At 49.3% G+C, this 24,583-nt stretch overlaps 1 protein-coding gene across 12 annotated transcripts in view; it reads right to left on the bottom strand.

The window, feature by feature from the left end:
- The window catches only part of CELF5 (CUGBP Elav-like family member 5), a 55,662-nt gene that overhangs the window by 20,560 nt on the left and 10,519 nt on the right, over positions 1-24,583 (bottom strand). For 6 of the 12 annotated variants that reach the window (XM_077841778.1, XM_077841774.1, XM_077841770.1 and 3 more), the window contains exons 2-3: positions 23,481-23,563; positions 4,763-4,811 (exon numbers count right to left, since the gene is read on the bottom strand). In XM_077841778.1, the coding sequence (XP_077697904.1) occupies positions 4,763-4,811; positions 23,481-23,563 (132 nt within the window). Of the gene's footprint in view, positions 1-4,743; positions 4,812-23,480; positions 23,564-24,583 lie in introns of all 12 variants that reach the window. The other 6 variants (XM_077841776.1, XM_077841772.1, XM_077841775.1 and 3 more) reach the window with 2 other exon arrangements.

The following is a 24,583-nucleotide window of genomic DNA, read 5'->3' on the forward strand; positions in this document are numbered from 1 at the left end:
ATTTGCACAAGGAGCAAGCTGTGAGGATGTCAAGGGGCACCCACGCCTGGGGTGTTAACATGGTTAGAAACCACAGAGGTGAGATGCAGCCTTGGAACGAGAAAGAACAAGCTGGGGTCCAACAATGACCCCAGGAGCTGCCCCAGCATGGTGCTTGGGGATGCCCTGTTGCTGGGAGACACCCTGTTTAGAATGAGAATCAAAGCTAATGTCCAGATCACTTGTGGTCATTAATGATCCCCTGGCGTTCTTCAGAAGCTCAGGGCTCTTAGCCCCAATATCACGGCCAAATCCGTGTAGCATAATCTACATCCTGCCTCCCTAGATTTCCCATGCCATTTCAGTTAGATACAATATTCATCTCCCTGCCCTACACTGCAGTGTGGCTCTTAAACAGCTGCTAAGTTCCAGAGGTGGCTGCATTTCAGTGGTGAGTGAAGCGATCCCAGGACATCATCATAATGTTTTGAGCTCCTTGCTATGGAAATGTAAGTTATTATCCCTACCCTGCAGCTGAGAGAGAAGCAGCCCAGTTCCCTGTTTCAGTTCTGGTTCCCCAGCCTTCATCCTCCTCTCCATCAAGGTCTCTTGCAGGAGGCCAGGCATATCTGGGGGTTGCTGTTTCAGTCCTTTCGCTGGGGGATGGAGTTTCTCTGGTCCCTGTGTCCATGAGACAACAGACAGTATCCTTTGAACCCAGTTCCTGCTGTATCCATATGATGCATGATCACTGGAGAAGCAACCTCAATGGGACTGTGCTCAGGTTGGAGGCTGGAGTCTGACAACAAGTGTGAGGCAGCTGGGATTTCATTCTAAGAGCATTAGCTTTGTTTAAAAGGCCAGGGCCACGGTAGGTTATGACAAGCTGCAGTGACTTTTTGCAGAGGATTTGCATTTATATTGGGGGGCTGCTTAGTATTCCCACCCCTCCCCCGCCCCCCAGTCCCTGCAGACTTGGTAGTAAACTCCTTTGCTTGAAACCTGACAGGGAAACAATGAAGTCCATCTCCTCCTGCCGTCTGCAGGAAAGGAGCTGGGGGCATCTCAGACAGATGGGAGCTCTGCTGCCCCTGGGCTGATGGGAACTTGCTCCCGACTCCTCATTTATTCCTGCACTGTCATTCCCAGACAGGAAGGAAGATTTGCAACGTAAATACAGGGAGGAAGAGGAAAGGAGGGGACATTTCTCCGCCTCCCTTGCAAGCCCATTGGCATTAACGGCTAAAACTCAGGGCAGAGTGGACTGTTGGACTCAGGGAACACCCCAGACAAATGTGAGACTCAGAAGGGATGAGAGCCTCCCTGGTGGGGCTGGGGGGTGGTAATAAAGGAAAACATCAAGAAAGGAAGTAGTGCTGTGCTGGAAAAGGGGAAGAAAAAGGTGGCTTTATACCAACGCTGTGCCCTCTACGTTGTGGGCTGCCCCAGGCACTGGTGTGGAATACAGCCAGGGGTCAGTATGGAACTCCTAATGAAAGCAGGACCTTGGATTAAACGGCCATAGTCTTGTAGGATGGATCTAAGTGGAACCTAAATGAGAATCACTATTCTTCTCCCATGCCACATGCACACACTTCATTGCAAACTCCCCATTACCTCTTAAATCTTGATAGCAAATTCTCCTTGTCCCAGCGAAAAGCTGCAGGCTAGTTCTAGGCCTCCATCAGCTCCCCCCCAGAAGTGGCTGTGTTTCTGTGGTGTCATGTGTATATCATTTGTAGATTTATTGGAGAAAATTTGAAACAAAATTCAGAGACCTAGAAAATCGAGACTTCTGCTTTCTGGCTTTGAATTTCCAAAAATGGTTCAAATTTTCAACAATAATAAAAAAAAAGAACAGGAAAAAAATGCTAGTGAATTTCTTTTTCAGGTTTCATCTTGGAAAAACTGAAGCCTTTTGGAATGGAAATAGGTCCCACACCCAAAAAACGGATCTTGTTTCCAATGCAAAACAACTTCCAGCAGTTTTGAAATGCAAAATCCTTTGGGCTGAAAAATCAATTTGCATTTAAAAATGTGAAATCTTTTTATGTTGCATTTTTCTTAAAATATGAAAAATGGCCATTTTGGCACCAATATCGGGGGGGGGGGGGAAATCCTCCTCTGTTTCAGAGCTGTGAAATGGAAATAAACTTTTTTTAAAAATACACAAATTAAATAAACATTTTTAACTCCTTTCTCTCTTCTCTAACAGGGACGAAGATGCTTTGGGATGGAAGTTGCTATAGAAATGTTAGATAATATTAATATTTAATAAAACAGTCACTAGGATATTTTTAAAGTAATAAAGATATTGCTGTAGGGAAGGCAAAAATAATTAAACACCCGATTGTGATACTCTGACTCCATTTGAATAGTGCTTTCGCCATGAGCACTGGCCCACCAAAGTCAGTCTTCTACTTGTGGAGTAATAGGCTATGGGTTGTAACAGGATCATATCTGGTCCTGCACACAGAAAGAAATGTCTTCTGCAAACACCACTGACAGCTTTGAACTCAATTAAATGGTCTAAGAAGCAGCACGTCTCCTTTTGCTCCCCAAGGAGCAAAGTGGGGACATTAATTATTATTATTATTATTTTGACCAGCCACTACAGCGTACTTAGTGCTTTTACAAACACAGACAGATGCACGGTCCCTGCCCAGAGGAAGTTATGGTCCAGCACAGATGCAACAAGCTGAGGCACAGATAGGCCCTGATCCTGCACTCGGATCCATCCAGGTGGATTCCTGCACTGATGGGGCCCTGCATGGGAGGGCAGCAGTAAGTCTCAGATTGCACCATCGGGGCCTTAATTAGGCACGGCAGGATTCGATTTTCGATCGGTAAATGTCAGCGATCATTGTCAGCTTCTCTCCCTACTCATGTGTTGCGGTACTTGGCAGAGATCCCTGGGCAGCTTGAGAGGAAGAGCTGGCTGAATATTAACTCCACCCTTCCCAACACACCAGCAAACAGCTCTCTAGCTGCCTAAATCCATGTGAGCTCAGTAGCGCAGGTACATGGTTCTAGGCAGTGCAGCCTAGAAGAAACAATCTTTTTCCTTCTCTCAGGAGGAATTTCCATCACTGATAAGGGACATTTACAGAGCGGGGAAGTTATTTTTTTTTTTTAATATGGCTTGAGGGCTTAATAAATGGGTATGAGTTTATCTTTCTCTATATTTGTGCATGTGTATGGATGGACTTGTGAACGTAGCTATGTGAATGCACTCATGCCTACCAGTGGTGTATGTGGATGTTTTGATGTATCCCTGTAGTGTCTGTTTGGGTGTCCATAAGCATGTGTATCTGAGTATTGCTATATATTAACTGTGTACCAGAATTTGTGTGTGGTGTCTGTGAGCATCTACACATGTTTACTAGTGTGTATTAGTGTGTAGCAAAGACTTTCATAGCCAAAACCAATGGGAGTTAGGCACCTAAAGCCCTTTGAAGATCTGGGCCTAAGTGACTTAGGTCACTTATCCCACACCTTGCTTCCTACAGTCTTAGATTTTCAGAGCGGCCTAAGGAAGTTAGATGCCTGATTCCCATTGAAATTTGGAAATCTAACTCCCTTAGGCTCATCTGAAAATCCCAGCCTCCGGTTGGAATAAATGACTATTAATAGCGGACTTTTTAATTTTGATTTTCTGCTGATGCGAACATTGAAATGAATTCAGACAAAATACTTGGAAATAATCCTTGAAAACAAAAATCAACTCCTTTCAATCCCAGACACAGTACATGCAATGTTCTATTCTAAAGGGGAAAACAGCCCCACCCAAATTCCACCAGGCCTACTAAATTTCTTGATAAGGCAGCACAAGCAAATGAAGAGAAGAAAGGATAGATGCAGGAGTGTAGGAGGAAGAAGAAATGCACGGTTAAGGCAGGGAAAGGCAACAAAAAGGATGTGTTCATTTGCGACACCAGGGGGTTACACTTGCTCTATCTGAAGAATGGCATCTGACAGGGGCGTGATCTCCAGTGTAAATTAACGCAGCTCGCCGCATATTCCAGCTCATAACCGCTTAGCATATGTTACTGCTGTCATGTTAATGCTCGCTAGGCCAAGGGGCTGACCTGCATCGCTGAGGAGAGCTGTGCAAATAGCTCTCGGCCGTACCGAAAAACCCGTTTCATTTCATTTCTGAGGGTTTTTTACTTTTTTAAAAAAAATAAAAGTAAAACCAATTTCTAAACAAAAAATCATTTTGAATGGAAAAATTGAAATGTTTTGATTTTTTCAGCTTTTATGCTTCGATTTTTTTTTTTTTTTTTGGACTGAACAATTTGGCGAATTTGACTCAAATTCGCGAAGTGGTTTGGTCAACGCAAATCTGCATTTTTCATTGAAAAAAGGGTTCTGATGAAAAAATTGGCCAGGTGCTATGCCTGAGCCTCCCCCAAATGCCCCATCATGCTTCCTGTTCCTCCAGGATCCTCCTGCTAGGCCCCAGGGCTGATGCTCTTGGTTCCCAAGTGTAGCACATGTAGCCTCAGCCGGGGGCCAGCAGAGAAGCGGTGAGCTTGGCTGAGCCTTGCAGTGGCATACTCGAACATGGAGTGTTTCACCATAACCAGGAGCTCCCAACAGTAGCCTCTTTGTTCTATCCACAACCCAAACCCAGGCCACAATCACCCGCAGGTGCACAGCAAGGGCAGGCCCGAAACACTGGGTCTCTCTGCCTAGCAAGAGTGGGCCAGGAGGGTACCTCACAACAGACCAGCTGCCAGCAAAACGACAAGGAGGAATAACAAGGAGAGATGACAACTACCTCCACGGCTCTCACTGTCCGCCGGCTTCACCTGGATTGGACGGGCCATCTGCAAGGAGAGAGAAAGACAGGGAATGAGACATCGCTGCCCGCCCGCCAGTCACATGGTGGCGCCAGCAGCACCAGGGAATTCAGCAGCACTGCCCGAGGGTGGAGAGATGCAGCTAGGAATATTACCTCCTCCCCTTAGTGATGCTCTCGGACCTGCGCAGCGGAATAAGCCCTTGGGCACCCATTGCCCAAGTACTCTCCCATTAGGCGCCCCTCTTCCCGCTCTGCCAGTAAATGTCTCTCATGTCAGTGTGGAGGGGTGTCCTGGGGATGTGGAGATGGCATGACTGCAAGCCAAGACCCATGACATGATTGCAAGCCAGGACCTGCAGAAAGGAGCCAAAGCAGCTTCTTTCAGATTTTCTGGGAGGAATGCAGCCCCCACCCCTTCCTATCCTGGCAGTGCAAAGAACACACCTCCTTTAAATACATACAGTCTGTACCAAGGAACCCTGCATCTTCCAGGCAGCAGATTGCTGGCTGAGAAAGACTCAGGCCCCTGAAGCAAACACTTCATCATTTCAGAATCTAATACCCAGGGGACAGTGTGGTCCAGTGGTTGAAGAACAAGCCTGGGGACCTGTGAGCTATTCCTAACTCTGCCACTGACTCAGCATGGCCTTGGGCAAGTCACTTAATTGTGTTTCCATTTCTCTCTCTCTCTTACTGTAAAATGTGGGGAAATAAGACGTTCGTATCAGACAAGGGCGGTGTTTCATTAATGCTCCTTCAAGGAATAGAGATCCTTGAGGGAAAGCTCTAGAGCAGGATGATTGTGAACTTCTTTTAAAGATAGTAGCGACACCTCAAAGCATCATCCGCACAGGAGAGGAGGTGGTTACCTAGTGTCACAAACCCCTCCAGCTCCAAATGGCGTTTGGGCTCTGCACTCATCTCGCTAATGCTGATCTAACCTGGAGTGACCCCCTCCCAACCCCCAAAGTCAACAGGATGAGAGGACAATTAGGTTATTATGGGCACCAGGGTGGAAATTTTCAAAGCACCTAAGTGACTAGGGAGCCCGAGTCCCTTTTTCAAAAGCACATCTTGTGATTGGGAGTCTGCGCCTCACTGAAAGTGAATTCACAAGCAATATACCTTCTCCTCCTTCAAGGAGCCCCAAATCGGAGTCCAATGGCCTCCAGTGTTGGGATCTCTTGCACAAGAGGCTCATTTCCATAACTATGTGAGAAAAATTCAGCCGCCCCAGTCCTCACTCAGGAAAATCTCCCATTGACTTGAGTCGGTAATGTTTTTTTGCCTGAGCAAGACCCGCTCACATCCTAGAGGATCGGGTCCTCAACTAAGTTCGGTGGTTTAAGGCACAAGCATGATGAGAAACGTAGAATGAAGTCGAGTGATAAAAAGTTATGAACTTTTTATAAAGTAGATGCGCGAGACTCCCCCCACTCACACCCCCCCTTTGCTGAGAGATTCCAGCTCCAAGTGACTGACTGACAGCGTCCTTCGTGACTCCCAAGAATTCAGTGTTCTGGTGCTTCTGCTTCTGGGTCACATTTCCAGCTGTGTCAATGTCCCGGACGTAACTGCAGAAGACCTCCCTTACCTGAGCAGAGAAATGGAGCGCCTGGCTGCAGGATTGTGTCCAGTCATCCAGTATGCATGCACAAATCTGATCTGTCTGCACAAAGGCTGCACGCATTTATGCAGGCGAACCTGCTGGGGCCAGTAGTGGAAACCACTGTTCCCAGCCAGCACCCCTGAGATTAGTGGTTTCAGCTAGACATGTGCACCTCTCTTTCCGGCACCTGGTCAAATCGGGGAATGAAGAGTCTGCCTCTGACCAAAGGGGTGATGATTTGGAGATGGAGACCACACAGAGGGGAGCTATTGGGCCCTTTCTCCAGGAATGGGGATTCGACCTGCTGACTGACAGAGAGACAGATGCACAGACTTGTGTTGCCTCCTCCATACCATGCGCCAGCTCCCAGTGCTTCAGCACGCCAACTTGGAACGGTGCTTTTCCCTCCGCAGGCAGCACTACCATCAAACCCCAAACGCCCCCTGTGCCAGCTGACTGGTGCAGTCCCATGTGGGATCCCAGGACTTTGTTGGCTGGTCTTTGCACTAAACCAGTGACTGGGCACCAAACCCAACCCACCCTTCAGAGGCTGTTTCTTTCCCAAGACCCCGTTCGCCATCTGCCTCATGCTGCTTTGTCATTCCAAGGAGACTTTAGCGCAAAGCTCCTTCCCTTAGCTTGGCCTGTGATTCACTCATCCCCTTATTGCGATGGATTGATTGTATTGATTTATGGAGCGCCTCTGGCCATAGCCAGCCTGCTAGGTGTCTCTTGGGTGTCTCTTCGGGTAGGCACAGATGTAAGCGGGATTCCCAGAGTAGGACTCTCATCCAGACAGTCCCCCCATACACCCCACTGAGAGACCTGAGCAAGGCAGTGGCTGCTGCGTGCCCGTCCACATCAATAATCCGTGCAGCGTGGGCGGTGGCGTGGGAAGCTGTGCGCCGACCCGGAGCATGGTCGGGCAGCACGGTCCAGATGTGCGCTCGGGAACAGGCTCAGGGGGAAGGGCAACAGCTGTACTAGTCTCACACACACACCCCTCCTGCCCCCGCTGCAGCCTCAAGAACCAGCTTTATTTCTCGCCAGGAAGAAAACCTGGGATTAAGATAAACAGATGGGGAGGGAGATGCAGGGACTGGACTCTGAGCTCAGCCCCACCAGTGCAAATCCAGCATGGCGGGGAGGCTTCATTGAAGCGCGTGGCTTTATGCCTGCATATGGGAGAATCCAGAATCTTTAACGGCAGCAGTGGGAGGGGGAAGGGAGGAGCGGGAGAGGTTCAGGAACAACCCCAAGGGGAATTCAGCACCTGAGAACATCCTGCTCCCCCCCTCCCCACCCGCCCATCCCCCCACAGGCCTGTCACTCCAGCTCGTGGCACCTTGGGTAAAGGAGTTGTCGTCATGGAAACGGTTATTCACCACATGGAACCTGACATTTGTGGTTGCCATGGTAACCAGCTCTTAGGGGCATTCCCTCCGCTTTGCACAAAAGAGACATTTTGATATGATCTTCAGAGAGGGGGCTGGCAGGAGGGAGAAGGAGGAGAGTCCCCCCTCCCCGCCATTGCGCCCAGTGACTCTCTGGGCTCTGCCAGCGGGACGCGACCCTCGCGGGATCGGCAGGATAAACTGGCGTCTCTCTAAACAGGTCCCTTTTTATTGCAATGCCTCCGAGGCCCCAGCTGCTCCGTATGGGAGCACCAGTGGGGCAGAGCTTGGCCAGGCCCCTCTCCAGAACCAGCGCCTGGTGGGAACTGCAGAGCTGTGGCAAACAAAGCCCTCTGAGCCCATCACTCACTAAAGATGCCTGTAATAGGGGAACGGGGTGAGATGTACTAAGGCCTGCGAGTAAGCCCTGGGGTGCATCCAGAGCCGGTTTCAATGGAGTTGCACCAGGATAACTAGGAGCAGCATCTGGCTCTGGGATTGTGACCAAGATGGCCTGGGGGGCTCCCTGAGCCGCGCTGCAGACCCCAGCTCGCTCTCATCCTGCCCTCTAAGCCACACTGAGGTCTCTCCTCTGCTCTCGCTCATCCCTGGGAAGCTGACCCAAGCACTCCTCAGACTCACTCACAGTGGCTCTGGGCTGCAACCAGAACCAGCCTGACCACGAGATGACAAGGTTCTGGCCAGGCTGAGCGTCCCCATGTAGCTCACAATCCCTAGCGAGTTCTAACAAGCCCCATTTACTGCTTCCACTCCCTCCAGTTGATCTGTTGTCAGCCAAGCCTGGCTCCATGGCAGAGCCGTGAAGGGGCGGCTTGGCTTGTTCTCACCTGCTCAGGGAGACGTGGGTAGAGACGAAGAAGGCGAGATACAGAAACCTCTCAAAGCAGCGAAAGGCATTTATGTTTGGAGAAGAAATTCAGACTCCTCTGCTTAACGTTTGCAGCGAGAGGTCTCCACCACTGGCCCAGCCATGGAGGAGGCATCATGCTTATCACATTTTCTGGCAATGGCAGCACAGATCTAAGGAGGCGACATGACCTTAATGCCAGCACCACCACGGCTATAATGGCAAACAAACCAAAAAAGGCCTCACAAGCAGAGACCTAAACGCACAAATGCCAGGAAATTCTATAGCAGCTTTATCTTGGCCCAGGTGTGTGATCAAGCTGCATAGCCCAGAGACACTCCACTAGGAGGGGTGACCAGAACAATGAGCAATCTAGAATAAGTGACTTACTCTTCATACAGGGTCTCAGGTCCCAGCACCTTACGCTGACAGGTGAGCATTTGCTCCTCCCATTTTCCAGAGGGACCGAGAGAGGCATGAGGAGGGGAAGTGACTTGTCCAGGGTCACCCAGTAAGTCAGTGGCAGAGCTGGAGATACAACCAAAATCTCGTGCTCCTCATGCCTGGCTTTAGCTGCCCTGTCACACTGCATTAGACATGATGTGTCATATACATCCACACACGTACAGACCAACGGGCACATCTATGTACATCTATGTTCACGGTGCCCAAATGAACACAGAGACCCACCATGACCACATGCAGTCCAGACACATGCGTGCGCACACACCCAAACATACAGAGCCAGGCACCCCTGCAGACGTGTGTATTATGCACACACATGCCCTTACACAGGCATGCATGCGTCTACCACACACAGACGTGTGAATCCTCTGAAGCATCTGACCACTGGTCTGGCCCAGGATGGCCGTTCTTATCTCCCACATGCACGGACATATGCATGCATGTACCGGACCCACCCACCCAGACACATGCATGCACTACACACCCCCACACCCATGTGGCTCAGAGGGTTTTTGCTAGTGATTTAAGAGGCTGAGCCTACTTTGCAGACTGAGCTTGATTTTCCTCATTAAATTATTTAGATGAGCATTAAAAATTAACCTATTTATTCATTTCTGAAGAATATCACATTAACATTTAGCACACGCTGCTGGGCCAGCAAGGGCCACGCTCCCCCGCCCCTCACCGCCGGTGCCTTGCAGCGCTTCCTACCTGCCGCTAATGATAGGCAGCGTTGTCAGCTCTGTGACCCACCGGGCAGGGGACCAATGGCCTTGCAAAGCGGTCCCAGCGACATGGTGGTGGTGTGGCCAGACACACCAGCAAGGGAACATCACCTGGTTAAGCAATCCCTCCCTCTCTCTGTCACACCACCCCCCCGACACACCCACTGAGTGTGTCTCTCTCCCTTACCCTCCTCTCTCTCTTACACACACGCTCTGTGTGTGTCTGTCCCCTCACCCTACCTCTCACATACACACACCAATCTGTGCATGCATCTCTTGCTTTCTTTCCCCCACCTTCTTTCTCACACTGTCTCTCCCTCCAGCACTACCTCCTTCTCTGTCACATGCACACATACCAATCTATCTGTGCGTGTGTGTCTCTCTCTCTCACACACACACACACACACACACAGAGTGCCTAAGCATTTCTCTCCCCTGGGCTCCCACCGGGCAGCGCCCAGCTGGCCTGGCTAGGATTGAGGGGTGCACTGACCGCAGGTGCATTAGCAGGCTATCTGCATTCGGACGTTAGAAAGCTCGTCCTTCAGAATTCATGCCGATCCCCAAGTGGTCAGGAGCTGCCTTGTGGGAGGAGCAGAAGGACAGCCCAGAGCAGCCAATTCCTTTCCCAGCGAGGGAGACAGTAAGAGGCCTTTACGATGCGATTCTGTATAAATTACAATATAAATTGCACCCCGCTCCATGCTCCTGTGGGGCTTGGAACATGAAGCCCAGTTGGGAGAGGGATTTGGTGGCTACTCCAGCTCCTTTACTGTGACATTCCTGCTCCTGTTTTCTGATGCAATTGCTGGGAGTGAGGATGCCTGGGATGAAATTCTGCCACATGAAGGCAGTGGGAGTTTTCCCATAGATTTCAATGGGGCCAGGATTTCACCCCTCGAGTCCCCCTACCTGCTGCCCGTCCAAGGGCCAAATCCTGAGCCAAACCAGGCAAAACTCCTGTTGAAGTCAATGGGACTAAGGAGCACAAATCAATGGGAGGTTTTCTAGTGAGCAAGGAGTGAGTAAAGCCTCTGGGCTTTGATTCCAGCTGATTACAATTTGCTCCACAAAATGAACCATTTTCCCCAGAGCATTCCTGGGGATGAGCAGCCCCCACATGGCCACACTGATGCACAGAGTGAGCGGCCACCCCAGTGACCCAACAGCCCAGCCCCCCATCCCGCAGCCATCTCCTCCAGGAGAGGGAGAGACCATCCCCTCCTGCTTCCCGGGATGTTAGGCTGCGATGCTAGCAAACCATGTGCTGCAAAGAGGGCGAGAGTCCCAAGGGAGGAGCCGGACTCGCTCTCTATTAATTAAGTGTAAGTGATGTAAAATAGCCCCTCAGGTGCAACACAGGGTAACCTAGTGGCGTTAAGTGGGTCAGAGGCAGAGACCATAAAACAAACACAGTGTGTGCTGGCTCCGTAGGGCCCTCACTAGAAACAGGGGCACTCAGGCACTTGCCAGGATCAGGGCATGAGTCTTCAGCATTGACTCATTGGTTCACTGCTGGCCAGTTTAGAACTCCCTGCCTCCTGGATCACAGCCACTAAACATCCATTCAAAGCACCAGGGTCCGGAACCTGACTGGCACGTTCAGCTCCTATACCTGGGCAGGTGATGATGGATCAATGACCTGGAACATGAAGGGTGAACAGTGGCAGAATATGTATCTTTCTGCATGTCCCCACATGCTACTCTATCAACGGGGCTCAGTCCTGACCTGGCGGATGAAAGGGGAGAAAGGGAAGTTTAGTCTTCATTGATCTTTTTAGTCCTTGGTGGTTTCCGTTGAGAGCATCAGTAAGGTTGGCCATTAAGATGGTACTAACCGAACGCTGCTCTGGCACCATCCAGCTGAGTATCTCAAAGCACTTTAAGAATGTTAAAGAATTTACTCTCCCAACTCTCCTTCTCAGTCACACAGGAAGTCTGTAGCAGAGCCAGGAAAAGAACCCAGGGGTCCTGACTCCATGTCTCCTGCTGTAACTGCTAGACCCAACCTTTGTGGAATAGACTGTCCTTTGAGAACCGGACTGAGAATCCCCAACTCATTTCACACGAGCCCCTTCTGAAGGCCATCGTTTCAAGCAGAGCAGGACCAGTGTCTTCCTTTTCCTGGCCCAGCCGGCTGCGAGTGACAGGCAGGTGGAGAGGGAAGCTGTCCCCATGCCTCGGGAAGACGAGCACTGAGTGATGACAGACAGCAGTGTGCAGACATCCAGGCAGAGTGAAGGACAACGACATACAAGATCAGTCGCTTCGCCTCCTCGGGTGCTCTGCAGCTTCTTACTTTTTCCTTAACGCAATCAGTCACCCCCGTCTTCACTCCTGTTCCTGCTACTCCGCCAGCAAGGCGAGCTCCTTATCACTATGACTGGGAAAGTCTTTGGCTCTCCTTGATATCCCTATGGAAGTGACAGCACCATTACTGTGCATTATCATCAGATAACCAACAGGGGAGTCCGTCCCATCGCAGCAATTACGAGCCTCTTCGCACAGCAGGCTCTTGGGCAGACACATCTTGAAGTGGGCTGTTTGATGGGATGAGGCACTGGCCATTCTGCCCTCACTTGACCCTCTCCTTTAGCATGCCTGAGGGCAGCACAGCTGAGACCACGGACATCAAATGAGCTCCCCAATCATTCTGGTCATTCCTTGCCCCTTACGATTGGTCTTGTTGGAGGTGAGGGTCTGAAAGCTGGTAAGAGGAGTGCGCCAACTCTCCTGGAGTCCTTTCCACATGCTGCAAAAGAAATCTAAATCACATTTCCCAAAAGAAATCTGACTCACGGAAAGAAAAATCCAGGACCAGATCCAGTTGACATGGGTGTTGAAGTAACGCCACTGACTTCAGCAGGAGTCAGTCTGGATTTACGCTGGGCTAAATAAGAGTGGAAGCTGGCCCATAACCTCTCGTCCAAGCCTGCACTGATGTAACTAAACACACTGAAAGCTTTTCTAGAGCAGATTCATTGATTTGAAGGCCAAAAGGGTCCATTGTGACCCTCTAACCTGACCTCCTGCATAGCACAAGCCAGAGAACGTCATCCACTGATCTCAGCATCAAGCCCAGAACTTCTGCTTGAGCTATAGCCTCTCTTTTACAAAGACATCCCATCTTGATTCAAAGACTTCAGTTAATGGAGAAGCTACTCCATCCCTAGGTGAGGTGTACCAATGGTCAATTATCCTTTCTGTTACAAACGTGCACCTTATTTCTAGTCTCAATTTACAGTCGCCCCCCGACTTACATAATCGTTCTGTTCCGGAAAGCCTTGTATAACTCGAATTTTGCTTAAGTCGGAAACGTATACCCATACGTTACACAAAAATTTCCTCAACTCGAAAATCCTGTTTCTGGATTATGGAACTTTTTCCATAAGTGCGAATTTGCATAAGTCGGGTCTTGCGTAACCCGGGGAGCGTCTGTATCTAGCTTCAGCGGAGTTCCCAAGACCCTGTCCTTCAGGGTTTTTGTTTTGCTTTTGTGGTTGGGATTTTATTATTATTCTACATGCATATCTACAGCACCCATTGCCATGACATCCCTTAGACCACCCCCACCCAATCTTACTTGAGTGGCACCTCTGTCTCTCCTGCTCTCTGCCTGTGGAAAGGTCTTCTGAGGAAATGCTCTGGTTTAAGTCCCTGGGCTTAATATAGGGGTATTTGGGTGAAATTTCATGGCCTGTGATACACAGGAGGCCAGACTAGATGATCTAATGGTCCCAGCCTCTGTGCTGGGCTCCTGGCCACTCGTTGCCCCCTCTCCTATTTGACAGGCCATGCTCTAACCCACAGGTCTAGATCGCTGCTCAGAGCAAAATGAAACACGTCCGGCAGGACCGGAGGAAGAGCAGGCGAACTGCATTCACAAAACACTGTGGTGCAGTCACCCCGTTACTCCCAACACATAACAGAAACGAGGCGGAAGAGAGGGGCTTGGGCGCATAGCTAAGCGTGTTGGTAACACAATGAGAATGGTGCGATCTCCATCTCTGCCCTACCCTATGCATTGTAAGGGAGCAGGCATGCAAGGGACCTGAGACTCACTACTGCTCTGCGTATCACATACACTTAGTGCTCAGCTTCACTTGAGCTGGTGCACCGGAGCCCCATCGTCTAGTGAGCCCAGCTTCACACCACTCCAGGATCTGGAAGATCATTATCACCAGGCTTCTAAAAGCTCCCATCTCATGACTGGGAGCTGCCCACAATGCCAAGTAGACTAATGCACCTACAGCTAGATGGGCAGCGGCAGGCAACTCCAGCTCAAGTCTTCACCTGCCACTGGTACAAATGCACCAAGAAAGTTTGTCCATCCCCCCTGACCAGGATCCCAGGCTCCCCTAGGCCTGGGGAGACACACCCCAGTCGGGTAACTCACCCCAAGTATTTTCAGGTGGTCTTTTACTCCATGCCCTTCTGGTCTTGACAGCTTAGTAAGGGGAACCAAACTACCCCTTCACCCCAACTGAGGCTCTGGGGGGCAGCAGCCCGGCCATTCCCCCATCTCCTATTTTTCGGGGTATCACTAGGTCACCTCCGCTCAAATCCAGGATACTGCCCCCATTTAGCAGAAACAGAACAAGAAAGTGTTCTCGTGCCAACTTCGTCTGAAACCCAAGATGCTCCATGTTGCTGCACAAGGATGGATTGGGTGTGGCGATGAGAAACCACAGTACCTGTGCTGCTCAAATGTATTAAACTCGCCCAATCCTACTGGTAACGAATAAAGTTGTCTGAGCCTGTTGGGGGACATCAGGCAAGGGATCTTCCCTAGTGGGGAATATGAACATCAAAGCAGCCTCCTGTATGAAGTTTTTCTCTGTACTCTTACCAACAGCACCCTTTCCTCCTCTCACCCACTCCTAGTCCTCCCCTCTTGGATGCTTTCCATTTGCATAAGAAGGGTCATCACCCCTTCTGATCTTACTGGTACCCAAGAGGGGGCGGGGCATTCCTCTAGATGTGTTCGGGGCAGTCCTGCCAATGATGCGTAATGGGAGAACCCTGATACTTCCCTCTTGGCTAACTCCATCATCCACCACCTGCCCCATTTTCTCTCTGACCCTTGCAAAAGAATTAGCCAATCAGATACATTGATTCCCTCCTTCCTGGAAGGAGCCTGGATGACAGCAGGGCTAGGAACTGACTGGACAGGACCCAGCTCTCCACTGCTCCTCTAGCCTATTCAGCATCACTGCCAAGTGTCGAGATGCCCTTAGACATTCCACCCGCAGCCCCTGGAGTGATGCTGAAGGTCCTGAGACCTCAGAGATGGGCCCAAGGGCCTGAGAAATTCCCCAGAAGCTTTAGTCTCAGGCCAAGAGGCTGAGATCAGGCAGGAATGGTTAGAGGATTTTTACTAAGGCTGGGAGAGGAGTGGGACCCATAGCATCCCCCTCCAGAACAACATCATTCAGACCTGTGAAGCAAAACTTGGCTCCTGTTTGTAGGTATCTGCTGTTCTCCAAAGAGTTCAAACCCGAATGGCTGCGGGACACGGCAGCACCTGTTACGCAGTCACCCCTCCCCCACTGCAGCTTAATTACAGTGATTTGGGAGAGATGGGTCCCTGCTAATTTAATGTTCTTTTGTTGTCAAGAAACAGGAGGCCGGTGGTTCTGTGCTTCAGAACTAGGCTGTGATGGGGACCTCTCCACCCAGGCCTCTGCGTACAGGCCTTAATTAACTCCCAGTTCCCATGGCAACCACTAACGGTGCCGCTCACTTCCTGACAGCCAGGCTGCTGCAGCTCCTCTTTCCGAATGATGCAAATAGAGAGAGATAGAAAGCCCTCCTACAACAACAACGCACACATGGAAAAACCAGGCCTGGCTGGAAATCCTCAGCAGAGCAATGATGAGGGGCCAGGGTTTGAGTGGGGAAATTTGCAGTGGGCTGAGCCCGTGTGAAGGCTGGTGTGTTCCCGCACATACGTGTGTATACGTGAGGCTGGGGAGGGCCCACATCTGTGCATGCCTGGAGAATGCATGTACTCATGTCCGTGTATTTGGGGAGAGCATACGTGCCATCGCATTTGGGAGTGTGGGCGTGTTTGGGAAGAAGTGTGTGTACGTGTGGGGGTGGGTGTCTTCATTCACATGCGTGGGTGTGAGCCTGCTCAGAGAACGATACCTCCAGCTGAGCAATGTGCCTACACTCGGCCACAGGCACGGCATACGTACTTGTGCATTTCCGCTTGGGGAGGGCACACACTGGCGCGCAGGAAGAGAGCGCAGCCATGCCCTTTTAGGCAGCATGTGGAAGCTGGTGTCGACCTTCAGTCTTATGAGCTCTCCAATTCCCAATGTGTGTCCTGGCAGCCCATTCTCCCAATGCCCGTTCTATGCAGGCTTCCGCTGCATCCTTCAGTTAAGCCCCTCTATTCCCCTGCACTCCCTTGGGCCAGATTCACCAGTGGAATAAGCTGATGGAATTCCCACTGAAGTGACTCTGAATCGCAGTCCCTTCGTAGCCAGGGCTGAATCTGGCCTGTGTCTTCATGCTGTGGCACTGTTCCACTGGGCCAGCCCTGGTGTGTTCCCTGCATCGCTATGTTCTAAATGAAGTCTGTGCAGATCTGTGATTAGCCCCCACTCTGGTGGGCTCGGGGCTGGTGAAATGTACGGCAGGCTGAGGATTTCTACCTAAAAACCCCACAAAGAGGGGACAGCACAGGCGGTGGCCATGCAAGCTTCCCTCACCCTGCACCGATGCCGGGCCCAAACTATGACCTGCTGTGACCGGAATGGAAGATTGGAGTCCAGCCTTCATCTCCATTCAATCTTCAGGCCCTAAACCTCGCTCCTGGAAGTCTCCCCAGCAGGCACTGTCAGTTGCAGCATCCTGGATGAACACAGGGCTTGGTAGGTCATGCATGGAGAGGCAGCTCTGGAGATCTTGGCCGAGGCCAGATTCACCCCCAGCATTAGAGGTGAAAGTCTGGTGACCCCATGATTAGCTCCCTTCAAGCCAGCCAATCCCACCGTATCTCTGTTAACCCCGGTGCATTGCCTTCCTCCTGGGCGGGCCTGATTCAGCTCTGCTTCACATCAGCGCAAGATCAGGAGCGAGAGGCAAACCAGATGCTGTGTCCTTACGGTCTAGTGCTGCTGCATCTCTGCGTTAATCCTTGTGCACCATCCACAGGAGCCAGTTCTGCTGCATCTCAACCCCTGGTGCATTCCCAGCGTCTCTCTGCTCTAGTGTGGCTGCTTCCCTGTAATTTTCCGTTCTCGTGTCCCTGCGTTCCCAGGCTCTCACCATGTCCATGCGTTGCTCCCCAATCTAGCAGCATCTCAGTACCCCCACTGCTGATCTTCAACCTGCCCCTATTCCCAGCTTGGATCAATACCAATTTCTGCCACTTATTTGCCTACCTTTCAGCAAGCCCTTCTTTGTTCTGCATAGATATAAAACTGTAACTGTACCTTGCCAGAAGAATCACACTTTTTTTCCCCCTTCCCCCCTTCTTCTTCAGGAGCAATTTTATGCAATTTGCAACTGTCTGGCTGCAAATGAAAAGCGACACAAAGCGTTTCTCCGAAATATTGAAAAGCTGGCTGCTTTTCCCTCAAATTTCACTTAGCGAGAAGCTTTAACTTTGGCGCGTGTGATCACTGCATGTCATTAATAACCTCTTTGGTTCCTTTCAGAAGTCTGTAAGTGAAGGCACAATCACGAATCAAAGGCATGGGTTATTGAGATATAATATCTCTTCAACCAGCCAAGGATAAGTGCACTGGGGAGCAAAGAGAGGGCAATGGACACTGCACCTACATACTGATTGGCACCCTGTGAGTACAATAGATTAAGTAGAAGGCCAAGGACCTGGTGCTCTGCTGTTTAGAACCAAAGATCCTGCCTCCATCCAGACCTCCTAGAGATACATTTCTGAGCAACATGTAACCCTCAACAGCATGATCTTGGGAAAGGAGTTTAGCTATATCAATTTCTTTCTCAGGATGATCCGCTCCCACCGGGGTTGGGACAGAGTCCCCAGGGCTCATGGGACTTGCCTTATGGAAAAGATTCCATCTTGGCTCAGAGGTTCCCCAGTCAGTATGCAGGAACGAGGGCTGGGGAATTCTAAGGGGGAGGTTTGCAGAGCAGCTGTGGAATCCAGAGGCCAACTCCACATCTGGAATAACGGGCAGAGTTTTGGAGTGCCCTACAGCTCTGTGCCTGGCATAGATGGATGCCTTATGGGACATCCACCTTGGCTACTAAGCCAAGGAACATGGAACATTATAGGTCAGAAGCTGTGGTGCCTGTGGGGCGTTGGGGCCAGGATGAGCTGTTTAGATCTCTTCAGTATTTGTGATGTTCCACTCACTCTAGATCCCAAACACAATCAAAGAGGGCCCACTTAGCCCATCCTGGTATTATTTAAACTTACTCTTCCTATCTGAGCTAGCCTGCCCAATGCTGTTCCCTGAGTACCAAGTGTTGCTTTGAATTCCACATAGTCGAGCCCTGTGATGCCTTAAAAATAAACCCAGATCCTCCAAAACCTTCCACTAGCTGGAAGATGGACCTCTCTCTATATTCAGTGCCATGCCACCAGGATCTTGACTGGTTGAATCGTGTTCCACTTGTTTAGGAAGAACTAAGCACGTATTTGTTTAATGACAGATTTCAGAGTAGCAGCCATGTTAGTCTGTATCCGCAAAAAGAACAGGAGTACTTGTGGCACCTTAGAGACTAACAAATTTATTAGAGCATAAGCTTTCGTGGGCTACAGCCCACTTCATCGGATGTATAGAATGGAACATATAGTAATATATATATATACACATACAGATAAGGTGGAAGTTCCTTATATATCTTCCTGGAAGATATATATATATATATATATATATATATATATATATCTTACGATAGGTTCCATTCTGTGCATCCAATGAAGTGGGCTGTAGCCCATGAAAGCTTATGCTCTAATAAATTTGTTAGTCTCTAAGGTGCCACAAGTACTCCTGTATTTGTTTAAGGTGATCTAGTCTCACCTGGCTAAAGGAGTTTGAAATCATCTCTGGTTGATTTGAGATTTCAAGAGCCTAAGAGGAAAATTGAGAACCTGGTACCAAGGGTGACTAGATGTGACTCTATGGCACAGAATTGCAAAAACTGTACAGCAGTGAGAGATGAGACTGGCTTCTAAATACTACAGAAGGCTCTGGAAAGCCATCTTGGTTGGGACTCTCAAAGCATAAGGGTCTTTGAGATATTGCCAGTTTGGATCATGGCCATGCCAGGGGACAGTTTTGAACTTTTTCCATGTAGAATGAGCTAAAATCATTCCTGGTGCAATAAAGTTGACCAGCAGGGTGTTATACCAGGATGAAATTTAGGCTGTCACAGTGCATTGTATTTCCCGGGAGCATCTAATACAGCATCTCTCTGAAATGGTACATGTGAAAGGTTCAACTATGGGGATGAAGAAAACATTTTTATGTTGGAAATAACAGAATATTTTGCCCTTGTATAACACTTTTCTTCTAAGGATCTCAAAGCACTTTTCCTTGCAAGCCAGGCAAGTATTATCACCCCCCGCCCTACAGTGGCTCCAATCCTTCCTCTCCAACGGTGCTCAGAGAGAGGCAACAGATAGTCAAAAGCCCCTATTCTGTGGCGTCCCACTGGGATCCATACTATCCCCTCTTCTCTTCAATATCACCACTGGAAGAGCTAGTGAGCTGTGTGCGCTCAGCTCCCAACAATATGCCGATGAGATTCTACTCTTGATCTCATTCTGAGCTGATGCAAACACCACGACTAATGTGTCAGAATGTCGACTAGAAATTAGCTGTTGGATGGAGAACAGCTGGCTCAAGCAGAATCCAGCCAAAACCGAAGTGATGCCATTCAGAAAAGCAAAAGAACTGGCCGAGATGTTGAACTGGTTTACACCTAAAACTTAGGCTGACCTAGCTACGTTGCTCAGGAGTGTGAAAAATTCACCCCGCTGAGAGAGTTAAGCTGACCTAAGCCCTGGTGTAGACACTGCTACGTTGACAGGAGAACTCTCCCCGCCTCTTGGAGGGGTGGACTAACTACAGCACTGGAAAAACCCCATCCGTTGCTGTAGCAAGTGTCTACACTACAGTGCTACAGCGGCATAGCTGCAGCCCTGTAACTGTGCCGCTGCAGCATCTGTACTGGAGACAGCCTGTTGTCTCCATTTGCCAAGGAACGCACATCGCCCCCATTCATCAAAGTGGGGTGAAAATCTCGAGGTCCCATTTGACTCCTCACTAAGCTTGGATGACCAGGCAGCACCAGTAGCTAAAAATGCCTTCTTTCCCCTCCAGCTCGCTAGGGATCTCCACCCCTTCTTCCCAGACCAGGATCTGGCCACAGGGATCCACGCACTGGTCACCTCCAGGCTGGATTACTGTGAATCATTGGATCTGAAATGGAATGTGCAGATGATGCCCAGGCTCCGGCTGGTACAGAATGTGGCTGCCGGCCTTCTCCATGGCTTAGTGCTGGCCTGAGGACGTCAGACCCATGCTCCAGGCCCTCCACTGGCTCCCAGTCAGCTCCTGAATCCAGTTTAAGGCTTTGGGTTTAATTTTCAAAGCCATTCATTGATCAAGCCTCGGCTACATTAAAGACTGCATGTTGATCATGAACCACTGCGACAGCTGCACCCCTCTGGGACAATGCAGACCACAGAGCTCAGATCAATGCTCGCGAGAGCATTCAGTCGAGGGGGATCCAGCTATGGAATAAACCCCCAGAGGAGACCATGTGAACCCACAGGCTGACCATCTTTAAAGAATGCTGCAAAGCCTTCCTCTTCAACTTGCCACCATACAAATGACACTCAGAACACTGGCTTCCCCCGCCTTCTGTCCCCAGCTAGTCACACAGAAAAAATCAAAAACCTTACTGCGAGCAGAGTTGTGACCCCAAAAGGAAAGGACTGCCAGAGACTCCAGGAAGTCCTCTGTGGACTTTGCTATTGATTTTAAAATGGAAGCTGCTCAGATACTACAGTGATGGCCAGCAGAATAAACCCCCAATAGATAGATTTTACTTATGGATAAGATGAGATACCATGGGCTGGATTCCCATTTACACCAGGAATGCCTTACACTGCCAGAGCTGTGCAAAGGGGCTTTAGTGTAAGTCAGAATAAAGCCCAGAGGGGGTTAAGTGGCTTGACCAAGGGCACAGAGCCAACCAGCAACAGAGCTTGGAATAGAACTCAGGAGTCCTGGTTCCCAGTTCACCACTCTAGCCACACCGCACTCCAGAGAGCTACAAGAAAACAAATCAAGGCCATTCCTCTTTGATTCCAACCTTATAACCCTAGCTCAGGCTGAGAAATCCACAGATTATTACTCGTGATTCCTAACGGTCAAGATCTATCATTGTTCTCTGTGTTGAGAGAGCCAATCAGGGGGCCAATTTGTGCCAGCTGTGGTGAGAAGTGGACAGCTGTCCTCAGGGAGGTGGATGGAAACCAACTAAATGCATTTTAGGCAGGTTACTAAACAGCCACCAGACAACAAAAAAATTCAACCACAACATGGACTATATTAGAACCATGGACCAGGAGGTGAAAGGTTCCATATTCTGTCCTCAGCTACCTCTCCCTTTTCATCCTGAAGCTGAAGCCCTTTGACTCTGGATTTTGGCTAAGGTTAGAGGAACCCTGCACTGATGCCAGTTCATCCCAGTGTTAACCCTGAAGCCCAATGATGACATTGTAATTGTTAACCATTTTGATATTGATCAGTTTAGGGACAGCCAGCAAGTGTGCATTTCCCACAATCCCCAGCAGCTCCCTATGCCTCCCGAGTACCAAAAGATTGAAATATCCTCACATCCAGATGCAAACAACCTTCAGCTTCTCTGACAAAGCAGTTTTGCCTTGTCAATTCCAAATAAAATCCGCAGTTCTGTCAAAGCACGGGGATAGTATCAAATAAGTTGCACTTACTTTCACACTAAACAACACAGGGGCTACAGCTCATCCTGTTCTTTTTAGCTTTAATTCACTAGGAATCTCCATTTTGAGTGTAAAGAAAGCTGAAGCAGAATCCAGAGGTCTTGCTGCCAGAGCTAAGCCCAGACATTGAGCCTTGATTATACTGTATGGTGCTGCAGCTACTGTACTGATGAAGTTCTTGTCCATTGCATGTTGAGTTACCGCACTAAACCATGACCTGTATAATTTCTATACTGGTATAATGCTCCCTCACTCTCTAGATCCCATGCTGGTCTAATGCTTGTGGAAGGTTATTATGCCTTATCCTGAAATGCTAACTTATCCCCCGAAGAAAATTAAGTCAAATAATATTTAAGAATGTATTTCTCTTCGGCTCTCATCTGTGCCCTAAAATAACCTGGAACACCCACAGCCAATAACAGCAATGACAGCTTCCAAAAAAGACTCCATTAAGCTGTAATTAAGCCATGTGAGCTTTCCTGCCTATTGCAAACACAGATCCATGCAGAAAGCGAACAGTAAAAACTATGGATGGCTCTAGGGGCTGGGAGAGGTGAGGGGAGCTTTTTGGTCCTGCAGGAGTTAAAGGGGAAATGTTATGGTTAAGAATTCCTAACCCCTCTCCAGAGATCCCTGGTTTACATTAATTATCCTGCTGCCTTAAGCACTCAGGGTCTCCGATGAGCTTCTGTCTATAAGTACCCGAGTCCTCCGCCTACTCACCTACAAAGGAATCTTTTCAGCGCACTTGTTCAAACCCCAGAGCAGGAAGAAAACAAGCCCCGCCTAGCCAGGTTCTTCTACCATCAGAAAATGGGGATGGCAAAATTTTTAAAAAACCCCAATAGCATCACCTTGCAACAGAGAGTGGCAATCTGTGCATGAATATGGGTGAGCTGAGGGCTGATCCCCCCACACCTCAGAGTGTATCCATGTTGAACAATCTCTCCAGTCTCTCCATAGAGGTTTCATACTGACCATAGACAGCAGAAAAGGCACAGAGTATGGACGGCTACCTATAGGAGTCCAGAATTCCCAGTCTCACCCGTTCAGTGGATTTCTGTTCTGAACGGTGGGATGGGTCTGTGTATAAGCAGGGACATGTTTCCTCCACTGTCTAGTCAGCATCGGTAATTGAACTCAGTGTCATGTCAGGCTCTACACCGTGACCCTGAACAACCAGGCCAGTCGCTCTGGCAGAGGAAACGTACGAGGAGCTGTAGCTGATGTGCAAATGAGCCTTGGGGATTTAGGAAAAGGGTCCAGCATCACATGCCGTATCTTATCTCCTTCCCCACCTGACTCCTCCTCACAGGCTGCCCATATAAAGAAAGTACCAACTTCCTGTGTCACATCTTCCACCCTGTAACATGACCATTTCCTGGTGATGTGGGTAAGCAGCATTAGACCCTGTTTTACAGATGGGGAAACCGAGGCACAGAGTAGCGAAGCGACTTGCTTGAGGTCATACAATAAGTCTCTAGTAGGGTCAGGAATCCAACCCAGAGGGTTTGCCTCCCAGCTCCCTGTTGTAACCACCAGATCAAGCTCCTCTTTGAGAGAGAGAAAAAGGAATCAAAGCCAATGCTCCCTCCAGTTCGCAGCCCAGCTCAAGCCAAGAAACCCACAGATCATAATTCAGCAACCACCGGGACTTACCCCTGGCAAAGTCTTCTGTTCGTGTAGCGCAGTCTGGGCTTTGATGGCAGAATCTCTGGCACAGTATGTGAGAAATGCACAACCTGCAGTGGAGACAGCAAATGCCAAATTAGACACACAATTGCCTACATGTAACAACATAAAATCCCTCACCCCAAATATCCACAATAACAACATGTTCCATGGGTTCATGGACTATGTGCCTTACCATCCCCGCACCCAGCACCCTGATCTAACTTTCCTGCACTGAGTTCAGAGAGGAGATGTCAAGCATGGTGCAGGCAGCCCTGGTAGGCCCAAGTTTTTATTTAACTTCTTTATTAATTACCTGCAAGAAGAGTGAAGACTTGTTAATTAAAGGTGCAGATATTACTAAATTGAGAGGTGTCACAAAACACCAGGAACGAAACTAAATAAATAATATAAAGGGGCAGAGTGGCCTGGGCCAGATTTTTAAAGCTATTTAACTCAGTGTTGTAATCCCTAACTGATTTAGGAACTCAAGTCTCATTTTTAAAAGGGATTTGGCTAAATCCCTTTTGAAAATGAGACAGGCTCCTAAATCTGTTTGGCATGCCTAAATACCTTTAAAAATCTGGGCCTTCATCCAAAGCCCATTGGAGTCAAGAGAAAGGCTCTATGGGCTTTGGATCAGATGGATTAACATCGCAGGCAGGAGAAACACAAGCTGACACAGCCAGTGGAAGAAATAACCTGAAACACAGATATTCAATGGGAGAGTGAGGCTTGGATCAGCAATTCCAAAAAATACTTAAGGGGTCAGAGCAGGCAGCAGTTCAGAGACCAGCATGCCATGGTGTATGGGAGTGGAATGCGATTTTAGGCTGTCTGTGCAGAAGTACCTTGTCCTGGAGCAGGAAGGGAATATATGGCAGCAATGAGTCGACGTAGCAAGAGGAGTCCTGGCTTTCGGTACCATATACACATCTGTGTACTCTACACACTGATGGAAATTCAGAGAAAAGCAAGCACTACAATTCTTGCAGGGATTGATTTATGAAGAAAGATTAAAAGGGCCAAATAAGGATCCGAGCCTGAAGTCCTTACTCCAGATTTGACCCAGCATCTTTGGCTAAAATCAT

Source organism: Eretmochelys imbricata, chromosome 25 (assembly GCF_965152235.1).
Source record: "Eretmochelys imbricata isolate rEreImb1 chromosome 25, rEreImb1.hap1, whole genome shotgun sequence".
NCBI classification, from domain to species: domain Eukaryota; kingdom Metazoa; phylum Chordata; order Testudines; family Cheloniidae; genus Eretmochelys; species Eretmochelys imbricata.